This window comes from Mastomys coucha, unplaced genomic scaffold, assembly GCF_008632895.1.
Source record: "Mastomys coucha isolate ucsf_1 unplaced genomic scaffold, UCSF_Mcou_1 pScaffold15, whole genome shotgun sequence".
Lineage (NCBI taxonomy): Eukaryota > Metazoa > Chordata > Mammalia > Rodentia > Muridae > Mastomys > Mastomys coucha.
In genome coordinates this window covers 125,190,094-125,209,146 of record NW_022196897.1, presented here as the reverse complement: position 1 = coordinate 125,209,146, position 19,053 = coordinate 125,190,094, and the positions used below count along the sequence as shown (strand labels likewise).

Genomic DNA, 19,053 nt, shown 5'->3' with positions numbered 1-19,053 from the left:
AGTTAATCTCTGCAACTCCTTCCGTGGGTATTTGGTTCTCCCTTTTAAGAAGGAATGAAATGTCCACTATCAAAGGCTTTTTTTAATTCATTAATATGTTCATGTGATTTTTGTCCTTGTATCCATTGAATTATACTTATTATATAATTTATGACATGTCACATTTATTGTACTATGTATATTGTACCATCTTTTAATTTCTTGAATGAAGTCAATTTGATTAGTATAAATGATCTTTTTGATTTGTAATTTTTGTATTATTTGAAAATGTACTTGTATATAGTATGTTTTTATTAAGTCCACCTCTTATTTTGTCCCCCTCAATTCCTCTCCACACTCCATCACTATTCTTTTCCAATTTCATGTGCTCTTTTTTTGAAAACCTACTGAGTTCACTTGGTGCCGCCATTTTGTGCATGGGTGTAGGGCCATCTACTGTAGCATAGACAGACTCTCAGGCTTATTTTTAAACAAAACTGATTCTTCTTTCAAAGCAACCATCACATTAGCTAGGGGTGAGACATTGTGACTCCTCTCTGTATCCATGTGTGCAGGTCTTAGAAGTCATAGTTGCTATGGGTGCATGTTGGCAGCAGCCCTATCATATATGACTTATCATATGTGACATATTATCTACCTCTATCTATCTATCTATCTATCTATCTATCTATCTATCTATCTATCTATCTATCTATCTATCTATCTATCTATCTATCTATCTATCCATCCATTAATCAAACCAGCCAGCCAGCCAGCCAGCCAGCTAAAGAGGGTTTATTAGAATGGCTTATAGGCTGTGGTCCAGGTAGTCCAAAAATGGCTATCTACCAACACAAGGTCCAATAATCCAGTAATTTTTTAAGTTCATGATGCTGGATATCTCCACTGGTCTTTAGTGTATACCAGAATCCCAAAGAATTAGGTGTAGTGCCATTTAAGGAATGGACTTTCTTGTAAGAATGGGAGCCAGCAGGCAAGGAAGTAGCTTTCTTCTTCCTTGTCCTTCTCATAGGCTGCCAGCAGGAGATGTGGCCCAGATTAAAAAGCACATTCTATCATCTGGTTTAGAAGTGGGTCTTCCCACTTCAAATGGTTTAACTGAGAAAAAAAAAATCCCTTACAGAAGTGCCCAGCCATTTAGGTTTTAGTTACTTCCAGGTGTAGTCCAAGAATAGCCGTCACCCCTTGGCTGCAGTGCTGTGCTTCCCTGGCTCTTACATTCTGTCTGCTCACTCTTCCATCATAATCCCTAAGCTTTGGGAGGAAGGGATGTGAATATGAACATCCAGTTTGTACTGAACACTATGCAGCCTCTTCTCTGCACATTGATCAGTTGTGGGTCTCTGTATTAATCACTATCTACTGCAAAAAAAAGCTTTTCTGATGATGGTTTAGAGATGCACAAATCTATAGGCACTAAGTACTTAGGTTATAATTTAATACAAAGTCCATTTAGCAAAAAGTAAGTAGTGGTTCTCCTCTAGGACCTATGATCTACCCATTTACCGGTCTTTTGGCCCAGTTAGAGTGCTAGGTTTCAGTTTCTTTGAAGGTCCATTTCTTCTTTGATGGTCTAGTAGCAGTGAATCCAGCTGTGCTTTCTCCTTCCCTTCCTTTCCTTTCCTTTCCTTTCCTTTCCTTTCCTTTCCTTTCCTTTCCTTTCCTTTCCTTTCCTTTCCTTTCCTTTCCTTTCCTTTCCTTTCCTTTCTGCCTCCCTTCCCCCCCTCCCTCTCTTGCTCCCTTCCTTCCTTTCTTTCTCCCTTTCTTTTTTCCTTTCCTTTCCTTCCCTTCCCTTTCCTTTTTCATCAATCTCACTGTTTGTAATAGACATGTTTAAAATTCCTTATCTCACCAACCCTGAGATGGTGATGCATACTTTTAATTCCAGCACTCGGGAGTCATAGTCAGGCAGGTCTCTTGAGTTTGAGGATAGCCAGGGCTACACAGAGAAACCCTGTCTCAAAAACAAAAAACAATTTAAATAATTCTTCATCTCACATTGATTTCATTTCAGTTGGATATATGCATCAGAAATTCATTCATTTTAGTGGTATATAAGTTTTAAGGGAATATGATTTCTCTGAATTTCATTGGTAATTATTGTAATGCCTCCCTTTTCACCTCCATTTTTATTAATTTAGGTATTTTCCTTTTGCTTAATTTGGTTAAGAGCTTGTCAGTCTTCTTACTCTTTTGAAATAACCAGTTCTTCATTTCACTAATTCTGTTTTTTTCTGTTTCATTAATTTCTACCCTGGTCTCAAATTTCATTTGTGTTTTTATATCTACTGCTTTTGAAATTGGTGTATTCTTATTTTTCCAAGGCCATAAGGGACTATCATTAAGTTACTTACTGAAGACATGTATCTATTCTCTTAATGTGGATACTTAAGCTATCAGCTTCCTTCTTAAGAGTATTTTCTATCACTCCATAGGATTTTTGTATCTTCATTTTTATTCAAGCATGGGAATTTTTTATATTAGTATCTATTCACTATTGAAAAATAATCTCTTGCTAAATCTCCATGAGTTTGTACATCTTCTTTAGTTTCTGTTGATTTCTAGCTTCATTCTGTGGTGCTCTGATAGAATACAGGAAGTTATTTCATTTTCCTGGTTTTGGTCAAACTTGCTTTGTTTCCTATCATCTGTGTTAGAGAAAGTTTTCAGTAGGTACAATATTTCATTGTTTTTGAGATTTTATTTTAATTCCTCCCTTTCTTTTCATCCTCTAGACCCTCTCATGGGTCCTTCTTCCCACTCTCCTTTCTTCATTAATTGTGGTTGTATGCACAACAAAAATATGACCTGTTAAGTTCATACAACAGCACTTGTGTGTCTTTGTGTGTTTCACTGTTGGGGTCTGGGCAACTAGTTAGTATTCTCACACTCAGGGGTGGGGAACTCTTCCCACTCACAGCTTTACTTAGTTCTATGTGAGATTGAGGCCTCATAGCTTTTCTCTGTGAAGTTAGGCATGTTCATTGGTATCCTCGTTTAGCTTATATTTGGTTGATCATGTTGGTGAGAATTTACAAATGTAGGGTCTGATGTTTCTAGTCTCACAGGAAAGTTCCTGATCTTGAGTCTCTTACAGTCTTTCTATCTCCTGTTCTTTGGCCTTTGGTGTTGAAGTGTTTTGTAATGCATCCATTGGGACTGGGCTCCACAACTTTGCATATTGATTGCTTGTAGTTTTCTGTAGTGGTGTCCATCTGTTGCAAAGAGAAGTTTCTTCATAAGGAGTGAAGACCTCACTTATCTGTGTGTATAAAGGGAAATGTCTATATATTATTGTTAAGGATTATGCTGGTTGAGTAGATTAGTGGTTGTAAATTCTCCTCCAGTAATCATGATTTTACTAGCTCTGAGTTGTTATCTAAGTTTCTAGTACCAGGCATGGTCTCTTGTTGAGCAGGTCATAAGTCCTATTAGAAAGTGGTTGATTACTACTAAGATATGTCACCCATAGGGTTTTTGAGACACAAAATTTGGGCATAGTGTTTGGTAGCTATCTGTTAAGTCCATTTGATATATGTCATTTAACTATTATGTTTCCTCTTCTTCATGTTTTTTTTTTTTAAGACAGGATGACCTATCTGTTGGTCATTATGTGATGTTTAAGTTTTTCCTTATCGCTTTGTTGAAGTGAATTTGTAACTTAATATCTAGTAGTATTTGTTTTAAAAAAATTACTCAAGGTCCAATTGTGTTTGGTATAAATATATCTAAAATTCTAATGTCCTTGAATGGATTATTCCTTTATTTAGACTGAAGTATCTTTCTTATTTCTTTTTAACTTTCTTTTTAGCTTTTCTTTGACTTTAATTTTGTTGCATAATATGTTAATATCTGCTTATTTCCTAGTTTTATTTTCTTGGGACCCCTTTTTCTACCTTTTATATTCTAAGGTTGTAGTGTCAGTTTTTGATGGTGAGATGTGTTTCTTGGAGGTAGCAAATAGATGGATTCTGTTTGTTTGTTTTTTAGTTTGGTTAGTTTAATATCTGCTAGTCAATGTCTTTTGATTTTGGAATTGAGACCATTGCTATTCAGGTTGCTAATGAAATATGTTTATAAGTTTCTGTCATTTTTCTTATTTTGTAGTGTTTGGTGTTTTCCTATTTATTTGCTTAACTTTCTGGCTTCTCCCCCCAACCCCCTGTAGCCTGTTTGATGCATTTGTTATTCTCTTATACGGAATTCCTTCTGTCCTATATGGATTGTCTAGACACCTGGCCAAAATTCTATTGGCTTGCTTTTGACAAAGATTATTTTCTTTATCTCTCAATTATGGATAGTTTTGCTGAATATTGTGATCTAGGTTTGCAAACCTATTGTTTTTCAGAATCATTTCATGCCTCTCTAGCTTTTGTAGTTTCTGTTGAGAAAACTAGCTATTACTTCATGGCTGCCTTCATTCGTGGCAAAGCATTTCTGTCCTGCAGCTCTCAATATATTTTCTTTGTACAGTTTAAATTTAAAAGTTTTAATTATAATATAGTATCAGAGTTTCTTTCCTGGTATTTGATTTTCTGTAATATTCTCTTCTTGAAAATGTAATCTTTTCCCATGGATTTGGAAAAATTTATTCTGATTATTTGAAAATATTATTATTTTGAAAATATTTTGATTATTTTGAAAATATTTTCTCTACATTTCTGTACATTCTGTATATTTCTGTACATCTTTTATGCCTGTAAGTTTTGGATTTTGTCTTTTCATATTGTCCCAAACATCTGGCATATTCAATTTTATTTTTCATTTGCTTATATTTTAATATTTCATTGTCTTTGAGTGGATGTACCAATCTATCTTCTGCTTTCCTATAGTCTATTCCATTGGTGAAGATTTTCACTCAGCTATTTAGTTGAATGATCAAAAAAATTTTTTCTAGCATCATTTCAGTTTACTTTTCTATCTTTATTAAATTCCATTGTCAACATCTTCCATTGACTTCATTTTATTCAGCTGTTTACACTCGCTTGGTTTCATTAAGGAATTTATCCTTGTCCTCTTTTCTTTGAACTTATTTACCATTATTTTTTTGAATTCCTTGGAATTTCACTTCAGCCACTCTTACTGGTAGCCATTACTCTGGGGCTTTTTATGTTTTAGGGGAGGCATAGTTTGTTTATTCATAGTACTCACACTTTTCATTGGAACAGAAACAGGAGCTCAATTATTGATTAAAAATGTAAATTTATTTAGATTACATTTATTCATGTTTGTGATGTTTGCAGTGTATGTAAGTGTTGTAGTATCGAGGTATCATCTTCCTCTTTTAGATTCATTTTAGAACATCAGGCTACATTCCTACTCTTCTGCCTGAGTACAATGCTGTGTGTAACTGTGAAATTCCAGGAGTAGACCCATCTACTGCCTCTCACCTGACATCGTAGCCTCCTCTCCCTTGGTCTGAAATGCTGTCTTGCTGCTTAGGAGTAAGCATGACAGTGGGTAGTGCATGCTGTGGTTTAAGTATAAATCAAGACAACAGGTAATTGAATAATTTCCAGTCTGTGTGTTTGTGTTGTATGTTTGTATATATGCATGCACACACGATGACTTTTATCCTTGAGATAAATGTGTTTTCTAGTCATTTTTTTTTTATAAACTTATACATTGGCTTTTTAAAAATTGGAATGGAAATGTAGTTTTGGAAAGTTGTCAGCTACATTGTTGTTTTGTTGGTTCTGATTATTTTTTAATATATGAAAATTTGCCCTAAGTTTGTGTGTCCCTTATAAGTTAAGTAGGTTTTTTTTTTATTTTCATGTATCTTCATAAGAATTGGTTGGATAGTCATGAAAGCAGGAACATTTAAAAATATTAGATGATATTTACATCATAATGAAGTCTCCTGATAGTTACAGTACATGGCAAGAAAACATCAGATTTGAATTGTTCAGACTATCTTAACCTAAGTAGAGAAGAAATTAGATCTTCATTGCTAACGAAGATTATCAGGGTAATCGGAATTTCTAAGAATATTTTTTTCACAAAAAAGATATCAACATCTCTAAACATTATTTTCCCCTTAACTTTTTTCCCCCTTGCCTCAAGTTTATTTGTAAAAACAGCATAGGACACCGTTCATCAGAAAATAGCCTGTCACAGCAGTCCAACTGTCTTCACATTGGCAGGACCTTTTCTACAGAACCTTCACAGGGGCCTGGGTACCTTTGCGATCCTGAGCTGGAGCTGAAGCCCCTGCCTTGGTTTGAACTTGGGCTTTGGTTGGCAGAGCCTATGCCCCTTGCCCACGTAGCTTCGAATCTGCTTCTCGAGCTTGGGGTGAGCTATGAACGCCAGATGGCTGAGTTTGCAGCTGGGGCCCTTCGGCATCTTGTGCTTGATGGCCTCTGCGCATGCACTCACTGCCTTTGCATTGTTGTGGTGCATCTTCTTCAGGCCTTTCTTGTTGTCCTTTTGAACAAAGCACATGTTCCTCAGGAACTTGGGATCAGCCCCCTTAAGAGATTCATCTTTGTGACTGGGGTTTCTTGATGCCATTTCTGTGCCATTTGCAGGACTGGCTGTGTGTGGTATAGTTCTTGGACTTGGCCGTGTTTGCATGGTAACCTACCGCTCCGGCAGCGGCCTGGGAGCTGAAGAGCTTCCCCTTCACTTTTATTAAGCAGAATTATTTCTTTTGTTATGGGTGTTTTCAGACTGCACCCTGGCATATTAGGGTATTATAAAGTCGGAGTCATCACCCGTGGGGTCCTTCCTGCTGTGAGAAGCCAAGGCCGGGCAGTGGTGGCACATGCTTTTAATCCTAGCACTTGGGAGGCAGAGGCAGGTGGATTTCTGAGTTTGAGGCCAGCCTGATCTACAGAGTGAGTTCCAGGACAGCCAGCGCTACACAGAGAAACCCTGTCTCGGGGAAAAAAAAAAAGTGCTAAAAAGAAGACAGTGCAGCTAGTGCCTCCTTTGTAAATTTTTGTTTTTGATGTTGATTTTGAGGAAGAAATCATTCTTGAGGCAGTGAAATACATGCAGTCAGAAATCAAAGGGAAAAACAGCCCTTGAAAAGAAAGAAATCAAAAACAGACAGAAGCCCACGAAAAGAAAGTTGTTGGAGGAGAACAAGGAAAACAGAGCAATAAATACCATGAGAAAAACCATTACTTTATGTTAACAGAAAATACATATTAAAAATTAAAGACAAAAATACTCCCTAAACATAGTACTCCAATTCTTCTAGCAATCTGTAATGCAAGGAGGTGCTAGTATCTTCCAGGTAAGTGTTCGTGCTGGAAAAGTATGTTGTAAAATACAAAGTGTTCTAACACAGAGCCAGTCCTGCATTACACTGCATAATGTAAAACATATTTCCATTATTATCCATATTCTTCTTAGCCAAAATTCACTTTGCTTTTCTTTGTAAGTTGTCTTGTTATTGATTTGTAATGGAACTTTACATAGTGAGAATGTAGCCCTTTGTGGTATGAATTGCAAATATTTTCTCAAAATGATTATTTTATACATACACATCTACATATGCATTTTAGTGTATTTAAATACATTAACTTTGGCATCTATATGGCTGGTGAATTTTGGTATAGTTTTTAAAATTTTTCTTTACAGCATGTTTAAATCATTTTAAAAGCCATGTTTGTGTTTGGAGTAGTCTGCTCTTTGGTGTTTTTAAGGATTTTAGTTTTCTTAATATATAAACTTAATTATAAACATATTATCTATACTGATTAAGGTGGAAGAACACAGACTTTGAGATGCAGGAATCCAGTTTTAATTCCGTTTGTGTATTTGCTAACATGACCTAATCTGTGCTGTGCCCTTTGTTGGAACCTCAGGAATGCCTTTATGAAGTTGGGTAATGAATTCAGTGGAAGACATTGGCTAATGATTAACTCTCATTATTACTTTTTCCATGTCCTGCTTCCTTGAAATCCTCTACCAAGAAATAATCCATTAAATTAATTGGTTCAGAGGTGCTCTCTTATCAGAAGTGATTATTTCTGAATCTTTCTGACTACCCAGAAGTAATACATAGTCATTACTTAATGGTTTGAATTGTTGCTGTTAAAATAATGTATTGGCCAATATAGCCATAGAGCCCTCAACCTACAGTGTGTCCTGCCTGCAGAGTGTTCTGGGACCAGAGCTTTGCAGAGTCATCATCAGAGAGAGCAAAGAGACTTCAGCAACCGACGGGAGCAGATACAGCGTCCCACAACCAAATGTTAGGCAGAGCTCAGAGACTCCTGCTGAGGAGAGAGGGAAGGATCAGAGGAGCCAGAGGGGTCAGGGACACCTGGAGAACAGGGCCCACAGAATCAACTGACCAGGACCTATGGGGACTTGCAGAGATCAGGGAGCCAAGAGGGATCTGACCTAGGTCCTCCGGGTATTATGACCGAGTAGCTTGGTGTTCTTGTGGAAATCCTAACAGTGGGAGCAGGGTTTCTCCCTGAATCTTTTCCTACTTGTGGACCCCCTTTTCTCCATCTGGGCTGCCTTGTTCAGCCTTGATGTGATGGTGCGTACCAGGTCTTATTGTAGCTAGTTATGTGTGTTTGGTTGATCCCCCTTGGGAGCCCTGCTCTTCACTTAGGGAGATGGGGAAGGGTATCTGGGGCAGAGGGGATATTTAGGGAGGGGAGGGAGCAGAAACTGGTTGGGATACAATATATGAGAGAAGAATTTTAAAAATAACAAAAATAAAATCATTTTTTAAAGTGAAAGAATAATGTGTCAGTACAGTATATTGCATTCTATAGGGGATAACAAATATTTTTGAAAACATTAAACAAATAAATATAGTCATGTTATTTTAAGAACTTTTAAATTATATAGCTAAAAGTCTTACTGGTATTTGATAAAGTTTTGAGTACCTCTGCATTATAAGTTTAAGTATCTTCACAGTTTCTCAATGTGGGTTCTATTTTTCTTAAAAAGATGTATTTTTTATTTTTATGTATATGGTGTTTTGCGTACATGTATGTTTCTTTGTACTACGTGTACTTAGTGCCCAAGAAGCCAGAAAAGGGCATTGGATCCCTCGGGCTAAGAGTTACAGAGGATTGTGAGCCACCATGTGGGTGCTGAGAATGGAACTCTGGACCTCTGGAAGAGCATCAAGCACTCAACCATCGAGCATCTCTCCAGCACCTTTGAGTTACAGTTTTAGGGAGAACGGTGGTTTTAAAATCATTAAAGGGGGCTGGTGAAAGAGCTTTGTGGATAAGGTGCTTGCCACAGAAGCAGAGTTCAAGTTCTCAGAATCCACACGAAATGGGCCGTGCTAGCACACTTATCTAAAATACCAGCGTTTCTTTGGGGAACTCCAAGGCAAAGACAAGAAAATCTCTGGAAGCTCACAAGCCAACCAGCCTGCCCTACATAGTGGTGATGGGGGAAGCAGGCAGTGGAGAAGTCTACTCAAAAAGAGAGGAAGGCAAACAGTAATACCCGAGGTGACACATGCGCATATATACACACTCACACACTCACACACTCACACAAGCACACACTCACACAAGCACACGTATTGTTTTTCATGTTTGTATTAGTGTTGTTCCTGGGCTCTGTTGTTGGGTGTGTGTACTTGCTTTCTGTGTCTTTGTGTGTCTCTTTCATAGAGCCTGTCTCATTCCTGAGCAGTTGCCATCTTAATTAAACAAGAACTCACAATTTTAGTGTTGTCTTAGCTGCTGGATTTTTTTTTTTTAAATGAAATCATTGCTCCATAGAGAACTTCATTAAGATCAGAGCCTTTGCTCTGTTGGGCAGCTTAGCATATTTAAGACCTTGCTCTGGACTTTAAGATTTTTGAAGCTCAAAGCAAATGTGTGTGGAAGGAGAAACATATGGTGAAGAGAACTTACTTCATTGCGTGACTGTTTTCCTGCCCTCGGCAGCTGCGAGTCTGCTTAGCAGGCTGCCAGGTTTGATAATTAATTAATAATGAGGGAATGAACCATGTTTCTGAGGAAGCCTATCTTGCCCCTCTTTCTTTCTTTCCCACATGTCTGGCAAAACCTTCAGTGCCTAGGAGCACTCTTCTTCCCATGTTGTGTCTTTAAGCATAATTAGCACAGAGATGAATGGCCTGGGATGCCAAGGGCTCGATATTGGGCAATGCAATTTTATTATCAGGCACATTGGAGATGTTTGTTGGAAACATACAACAAGACTTTTAAAACGCTTTTAAAAACTTAGAATCTGGAAAGTTGTACTTGAAATTTGTAGTGCTTTGAATGAAAATGGCCCCCATAAGTTCATAGGGAGTGGCACTGTTTGAAAAATGTAGCTTTGTTGGAGGAAGTGTGTCACTAAGGGTGGGCTTTAAAGTTTCAGATGCTCAGGCCCGGCGTCTCTCCCCTGTTGCCTGTGGATCCAGATATAGAACTCTCAGCTACTTCTATAGCACCATATCTAACCTGTGCCGTGTGCCACCATTCATCCCATCATGACAGTGATGGACTAAACCTCAGAACCTGTAAGCCAGCTGCAATTCAACATTTTGGTTTTTTTTTTAATTATTATTATTTTAAGTGCCTTTTACTTAATATAAAATGCTTTTATTTTTTAAATAAAAGACGGTGTTTAAGTTTAGACACAATGTGGGAAGAACTGTTATAAACAGTTTCCATGGTCATGGTGTCTCTTCATAACAATAGATATTTTGTGCGTTATTTGTGTATGTGTGAATTCTTGTTTGTAACACTTTATGTAGCTATGATTTCATGAGTATGGGAAAGTTTTAAGACTAGTACCAGAGGTCCCATGGATTCATCTCTCACAGGTGTGCCTTTGCTCTGCCTTCCTAAATTATGTTCTGTGTCCTCCATCACTTGTCCCTTCCTCTACACACCCTTTCCTCAAATATTTTAGAGGAGATTTAAACTCCTTTACTCCTAGTCCACCAGTGTGTATTTCTGAAGAACAAGGGTATGCTTCTAAACATGTCAGCACTTGTCTCAATAGTATCCATGTTACATCCTTGTAACCCCAGTCCAGAGTACAATCCAAGATGGCATCCTGTATTTAGTGTCATGTCTCCCGTTAAGCACTTCTCTCAACTTCTTGAAAAATGTACTTTGGCAAATTTGCTTTGATAAATTTGAAGCATTCTGATGAATTACTTAGTGGAGAGCATTGCTGCATCAAGCAATTTAGTATTCCCATTCAAATTTGGTTCTGCATTTAAGTGATGTATTTCAGTGGTTATTTTATAAGTTGTGTGCTCAGCACCTAGCAATTTTATTTGACCCCTAGTTGTTGAAATTAGCTTTCTCATTTAGTTAAAGCTCATAAAGTTTATTCTACAACAAATTTGCACTTTTTAAATTTTGATAAGAAATGTTTAAAAGAGATAAATTGAGACTGCAAATAGCATGACACTCTTTAAACCTTCACCCACTAGCTCTGGTCAACATGATTGTCAAACTCTTAGTAAGTTTCTTCATTGACAGTGTGTATACGTATTTAATGCATTCTGGTTATTCCTTTCCCACACCCTTGCATTTTCACGACCATCTCTTCCACCACCCTTCCATCTTCCCCGAAAGCCTCTTTCCCAAATTTCTGTGTTATTTTATTTTGTTTGAGTTTAATCAGAGCTCCTTATGTGACATCAGTTTGGAGCAATACGTTGGAACTTGGCTGGATCACTAGTGGGTAGACAACTAAAGTCAATGACTTGCCTCTCCTAGACTCTATCAATAACCAGTACTTCAGCAGAGAGAAAATGGGTTAGTCCTCTTGAGACCCTCCCTGTCCATGCCTGACAGTTTTTGTGTAGACTCAGTTCAGGCAACTACAGCTGTTGTGAGTTTATGATCATAATTTTTGTTTGTTCATTTTGATTTTCTCCCTTTTACTAATCATAGATATTTTTTCATACAGTTTGCTCTGAATACAGTTTTCCCTCCCCTTACTCTTCCCAGTTCTCTCCCTCTTCCTCTCCCATCTAGATCTACTCTTTTTCTGCCTCCCATTAGAAAAGAACAGGCTTCTAAGAGATAACAATGAAACAAAACAAAATAAAGTATAATAAGATAAAACAAAACCCATCATATTAAAGTTGGACAAGCCAAGACAACAGGAAAATAAAAGAGCCCCAAGGGAAGGCACACGAATCAGAGACCCACTCAATTACACATTCAAGAGTCCCGTAAAAGAACCAAACTGAAATCTATAGTCTGTGTGCAGAGGACCATGAAGGGCCTATGATTGCTGCTTCAGTCTCTAAGTTCATATGAGGTATTCTCATCTGTTTTAGAGGGCCTTGTTCTCCTGGTGTCCTCTGTCTCTTCTATCTTCTGTAGGGTTGCCTGACCTCTGAGGGGAGGGATTCGATAGAGACATCTTGTTTAGAACTTTGTGTCCCAAGGTATTTTTCTCTGGGTAATGTCTGGCTGTGGGTCTCTGTATTTGTTCCATCTGCTTCAGGAGGAAGTCTTTCTGATGCTGACAAAATAAGACCCAGATCATGACTGTTATTATTATATCTGCTTAAAGATGGCTCTTTGCATCTTTCTATTTTTTCTACCCCTTCCTCTACACTATTCCCCAAGCCTCGGGAGGATGTTTACAATATCTAGTTATGAGTGTAATTTTTAAAAATAATAGTCATGATGATGATGGTGGTGGTGGTGGTAGTGGTGGTAGTGATAATATAATGTGGGGGACATACAAGTGTCATAGTGTATATCCAGGTAAGTTAATAACTCTGGGGAATCCATTCTTTCCTCCCATTGTGAATTTCACATTTTGAACTCATGCCATCAGGCTTGAATCACAAGCACTCAATAGATGCCTTCTCTGTTTATTTGTTGACTCTGCTGCAAGGAAGAGCTTGTTTCTATCAGTTTGGCTTCTTTGGTTCTTAATGTGCTCAGTTATTAGAATTCATCACTGTCCCTTTGTTGAGAGCAGACTTAGCCAGTGAGAGATATCCAAGCCAACCTCTGGATCTTATGAAAAGTGGCTCTCATTCTTGGAGCATTTCTTTACTATCTGTAGCAAGTTAGTCCCGATTCATTTGTCTTTCCTGACTGTAGTGTCTTAAGTAGAGACTTAAGGCATTTGTGCACATCTTTACTTGTGTGTGTCCAAAGAAACTTACTGTGGAATATTGCATTTACTAAATCACTGTATACAGTATTATGAATATAGTTATATTCAGTGTTCTAAGTTCAACCATGAGCATTTATTTTACATGTAATAATCATAAGTTCTGACAAGAAAGAAATACATTTTTCATTTCACAGTAAATGGCATTACAGCTTTGAGTACTAAATCATTTTGACATTTATGAAGGAGCAAATGGAAAGTAAGGAATGAGTGTTAAAAATAAAGCTATCTTTAACTGTTCTATTAAAAAGGCAAAGATTTATTTTCCATCTGGGAATGTGAATATGCCTATTTGTGTTCTTGTTCACACAGTGGAATTTCTGTGGAGCCATACTACAGAGAGCATGTGCGTGGGATATATGTCAGCCCAGGACGGCAAAGCCAAGGTAAGCGGGAAAAACTGGGTCGTAACCTGAAAACCTTGTGGCCAGTGTGTAAGCTTCCAACCAATCTGTTGAAACACATGACTCCCACCTTTCACATAGTAACCAGCGAGCTGCATTCAAAGCACACTCAACAGTTTCAAAGAAAGTCAGTAGCTTTGTAAACTGTTCTTCTTGATGGAACGCAGTGAATTAGGGAATTCTACTTTCATTTTGTTCCCTTTGCCCAGTGTGAATACCTGAAAAGAGGAAACTCAGGATTTGTAAGAGAAAATGAGAATAAATTTGAGAAGCTAACCAAGATGGATGGACCACGAGGAAGGTTGAAAAAGATAAAGGAAACTGAATCAATGTAAAATTAGCCCCTGGAATGTGTCTCTGCATCCTTTATAATGGCTGACATGCTTGTGGACCTGCCATGCTATCCTGTCATGTGCTGTGCCCTCTCATGTGTCTACATGGGCTTTACCTTTGTGCGCCACATGACATGCTGTGAGCCATAGCAGCTGTGTAGTCCAGGCACCAGCTCCGGAGTTGCTGAGTCTCCTTGAACTTATAATGCTTGATTTTGAGAGTAAAAATCATGACTTGTGGATTTATTTTTGTATTTTTCTCATGTTCCTGTCCATAAAGTTTTAGGAGCAGATGTGGTATATGACATCTACTTGGCATTAAAGCACCTTAGCTACAAAGTTAGGAAGTTGTGAAGTCTCCTTTTTAAAAGAAAATAATCTACTTCACATATTTGGAAACAGCAAATAAAGAGACTTCTGATGCATGTTCTCTAATACATATTGAGTAGTTTTAAAGTCAGAGAGTAAGTGAACTAAAGAAGAGTGATACATCATAATGGCACTTTGGGCAACAAACCATGTATTAGACAGTGGTCAGTCATGTCAGATTTCACTGCCTAGTGAAGTCATACATGTGATGAGCACTCAGATAAAATAACTTAGCTGCAGATTTCTCAGAAAGAATGTTCATAGTTAGATAACACACGACTGTAGTTGATTGTTCCTTTCTCATACATTATTCATCCGTATGTATATTTAGTTAATCAGTAGGTTCACACAACGTCTATGAATGTAGCAAATGGGAACATTCTCACAGCAAGAGGTTAACTGGTATTTGTGAAGTATTACTAAGCTTCCCGCTCCCCTGCTGTCTCACCTTCATGTGATAAAACTTGTATGTTCATATATTTCTTTGCTTTATAATCTACCACAAAGAGAATGGTAATTGTTCACTTTAAACCTGATTAACATGTTTGGAGCAGCACTTACAGGCTTTTCCATGGTAGTTGAAACATGAACATCTATGCCACCTAGATTGGCAACCAGAGCTACATGCTAAAAATTCCTGCGTATTTGAAATATGGCTATTAGAACTGAAGAACTGAATTTTGAGCTTTATCTAATTTTTTTAATAGCCTGATGTGGCTAGTAGCTACTATATTAAGCATTATAGGTTTTAATAAATGAGTGGAAAATGGTTCTTCATATATTTTCAGAACATTCTCTTTTTGTGTATGACTGCAGTTTCTAAACAGGAAGCAAACCTAATAAGCCATGGAGTTCCTTGTAGCCATTTAAACTTTCTCTTACACTTTGCATATAATCTTGAACAAAGATCATGATTGAACAAAAGATCATAAGTGTAGCCCTGAGGCCAGTGGTGTACCCCTGAGGCCAGTGGTGTACCCCTGAGGCCAGTGGTGTACCCCTGAGGCCAGTGGTGTACCCCTGAGGCCAGTGGTGTACCAAGCCCCTTGAGTCGAGGTATCAACTCTCTGCTGGTCGTCTGTAGAAGATATCTGCCATTTAATATGAAGCATGCATAGTAAGGAAAGTACAGAAACCTGAGCCGGATCTAGAGCTGTTTGGGCTTTGGTGGTGCTGCATGGTGTGTGTGTGTGTGTGTGTGTGTGTGTGTGTGTGTGTGTGTGTTTGTGTGTCTGTCTGTCTGTCTGTCTGTCTGTCTGTGATTTTTATATTATCTATAAATTCTCCAGCTGATAATGTAGAGGTAGAATGGCTTGGGCCAGCAGCTATAGCTACTCCATTTGGCTCATTTGTAAATTATATTTTTGACCATTTTTATCCCCCCCTTTTGCTTTCTTTACTATTTGAACTGTAGTCTATAAATGCTTTGCAGAAAAATAAAACAATGCAATAAAGCACCATTGTTCAAAATATCAACAACATACAGAAACCCACAAAATTGTTCTCTTGGCATAAATATGGAGCTTATTTTGTTATGAGACAAAAATTAGAGATGAGATTCTGGGTTCAAAAGGAAAAAAAGGACTTTAGTAGCATATGTATTTCAGCAAGTAAGGGTGGCAGCCTTCAGCCTACCTGGTGGCCTCCCCCAGAGTAACTGGCTCTGTCAAGAACTGTATAATGACCTGCTGCTTAATGAAAAGATCCTCTCCATAATACAGAGAGGCATGGGAGTGAGATGAGTAGGAAGCAGCTGTAAAATGTGTTATTTTTATTTAAAACTATATCTTAAACAAAAAAAAATGATTTACTTTTCAAAAATTGCCCTCATTTTTCTTGTTACCAAGCATGGAACCTGAAGACTTTTGAATGTTTTACATAAGGCTATGCTTAATTTAAGTTAAAGCTCTCCCCAAAGTCATACTGTCCAGGAAAAGGTAAGGAATAATTAATGGTTGTGAGCAGAATCATAGATAATTTGAATGAAGGTGGGCTCTTAATACAAGTTTCTATTTTCTTTTTAAAATAGTATTTTCTAAAATAACATTGAAGAAAAGAACATTGTATCATTTAATTTATAACACCCTTCTCTGACATAAACAAGATTTCTTTTTATGGGACAAACATTAAAGTATTGATATTAGTTGGATTTAAAAATTATATTGCCTATTTTCTATAGTGACTGGACAGTTAATGAGCAGCTTTTCATAAACACTGGGTACACATAGTCTAGTTCAATAAAACATATTTAAACTGGCATGGAATTGATTCAGGCACATAACTCTCGCCTTAAATGAATTAGGTTTCTTTCATATATAGAGGTTACTTTTTATAACAATATAAATACTGTTATAAAATTTATTCTTGAGGAATAGGCTACTTTACAGTTTTAATATCTCTCTAGAGATTTATTATTAGTTGTGGAAAAAACAGTAATTGCATAATGATGAAAACAGGGAATACCACAACTTTGTGTTCAGAATTAGGAATGGATAGACAGTGTGCGCCTCTGGATGTGGCAGCCTGAGATGGGCACAGTGTCACTTGTATAGTGTTCTATCTGAGCGTGTACAGTATGAACTTGATGCCCGGGAAGCAGACAGAGCAAGGGTAAAGAGCATGTGGAGAAGAAAGTGAAAGGGGCCGGAGCTCCATACTGCTGTCAGGTGCCAGAAACAAGAAGGCACAGAGTGCTCCGGATTGACGACTACCCAAGACATGTTACCAGGAAATGCTTTAACTCACCTCCAAGTGCTTTTGTAGATATGAGCAAAATGCTGTAATACATTTTAGGCCAATTTGCAAAACTGAAATATGGCTAGCAAAAAGAATGCATTGTTAAATTCACTAACATTGCTATCCATAGTTTTAGGCAATATACATTGAATTATCTAGGCAAGTGGGGCCCTGTATGTATAATCTTGGTCTTTTAGGAAAGGATGTGATGAATATATGGATAGGAAATTACCAAGTACATGGAACAAAATGTTGACAACAGGTAAACCTTTGTAAATGTTTCATGACACTTAAACTATCCTGTAATCTTTAGTTATTTTAAGGTAAAATGCCTCAAAATATATCACCTGCATATAACACAGATCTGATCATGTGTGAGCCTTGAACTTTAGTTATACAACTCAAAAGTATTAGTCTCGGTTTACAACCAGCACAACTAGGTGGATGCTTACAATCCTGTATACTGCTTCTGCCTGGAGCTCTGAGAGGTGAGACTTTGTCCTTATTGATATGCCTCACATTAGAGTATCTTCTGGAATATCACCTAGCTTTGGGGTTTAAACTTTTAGCTACTTAGGAATTGTTTACTCTTATTATAAGTAATAATATTATTATAAATAATAATATATCACAAATAATAATAAATAATTATTTATTCTTATCATTATATCCTCTGCCCTGTGTGTCAAACTGTGTTCAGGTTTGACAGGTGTGACTTGTATCATTATTTTCCTTGGATTAGGCAGTGATTTCTTGAATATGACCCCTAACGCATATACAATAAAAGAAAGAATAAGTTACCATCAATTTTAAAATCCTTTACTGCAAAGGTGTTATCAAAAAAGTGAAAAACAGCCCACAGAATAGGAAACCAAGTTTACTAACAATGTCATTGGTGACAGACTTGCATCAGGTTAGAATAAAATATTAAATTCTTATAATTCAATAAGATGTAAATAAACATTTTCCTTATGAAGATACACAGTCAGCAACTAAGTATATGGGAATATGTTTGCTGTCTATTTGTTAGGGAACTGCAAATCAGAATCACAGTTGAGTCTCACCCACTTCTTATCCAACATAACAGAAGAAAAGAAGAATGACAAATGTTCGTCGGAAAAGTAGAACTTCCCTATGCTGCTGATAGGAGTGGGAATGATCTGTCTCTCTTGGAAGAACAGTGTAATAGTTTCTCAGGAAGTTTAACAGAATTGCCACATTACTCAGCAGGTTCCCCTCCTAGGTGTTATTCATAGTTACAAAGTAGGAACAATTTAATGCCCCTCAGCTGATGGATGGATAAACAAATATGTTGTATTTGTGCAAGGAATTTTTTTGTAATAAGAAGAATGAAGTTCTGCAGGAACATAGCAACAATGGCTCTAAATACAAGAAGCCAGGTGAAAAAGACCAGATGTTGCATGTTTCCATTTGCAATAAATGTCTAGAATTGGAAAACCCATAGAAACAAATGTAACAGGTCAGTGGTTATGGAGGCTGAGACAGGGAATGTGGATATGGAGTTTGTTTTTAAGGACATGAAAATGTTCTGGAATTATAAAGTTGTCCAGCTTTACAAACACACTGCAAACCACTGGGTTGAACATTTATTTAAAATGGTGTATTTTATGGTATATGTGTTTTTCCATAAAGCTATAAAAATATCAACCAGCGTAATTATAGCATTACCAAAATAAAGGAGAAGAAATGTATGTTCATTTTGATACCACACAACCCATTCATCTTCCACTTATTATAAACCCCACCAAAATACCAGATATTGGAAGAACTTTCTTAGATTTAAAAAAAAAAAAAGCCAACAACTCTATACCTAAAAATCAGAAATACTTTTTAATGCTGTGAATGCACAAAAGGGAGGTCCACTTTTGTGATTTTCATTTCTTATGTGAAGTATTTCCCTGAAATCCGAATCAATACAGTGAGGCAGGAAAAAGAAATCAGAGACAGAAGTTGGGAAAGAATTATTTAAACTTGTACTTTCACATGATCTGGAATGAATAAAAAAATTCTAGAACTATCCTCTTAAAACTATAAAATATGCCTCAGATGAATCTCAATGAGAAATATATGTATCTTCTTGAATT

At 37.1% G+C, this 19,053-nt stretch overlaps 1 protein-coding gene across 2 annotated transcripts in view; it reads left to right on the top strand.

Moving 5' to 3' along the window:
- Tasp1 (taspase 1) overlaps positions 1-13,465 on the top strand; it is a 205,496-nt gene extending 192,031 nt beyond the window's left edge. Inside the window, exons 13-14 of one of the 2 annotated variants that reach the window (XM_031372052.1) lie at positions 7,211-7,246; positions 13,420-13,440. In XM_031372052.1, coding sequence (XP_031227912.1) covers positions 7,211-7,236 — 26 coding nt within the window. In that variant the 3' untranslated portion in view covers positions 7,237-7,246; positions 13,420-13,440. Of the gene's footprint in view, positions 1-7,210; positions 7,247-13,419 lie in introns of both variants that reach the window. The other variant, XR_004118894.1, reaches the window with a different exon arrangement.
- Positions 13,466-19,053: the final 5,588 nt, after the last annotated feature.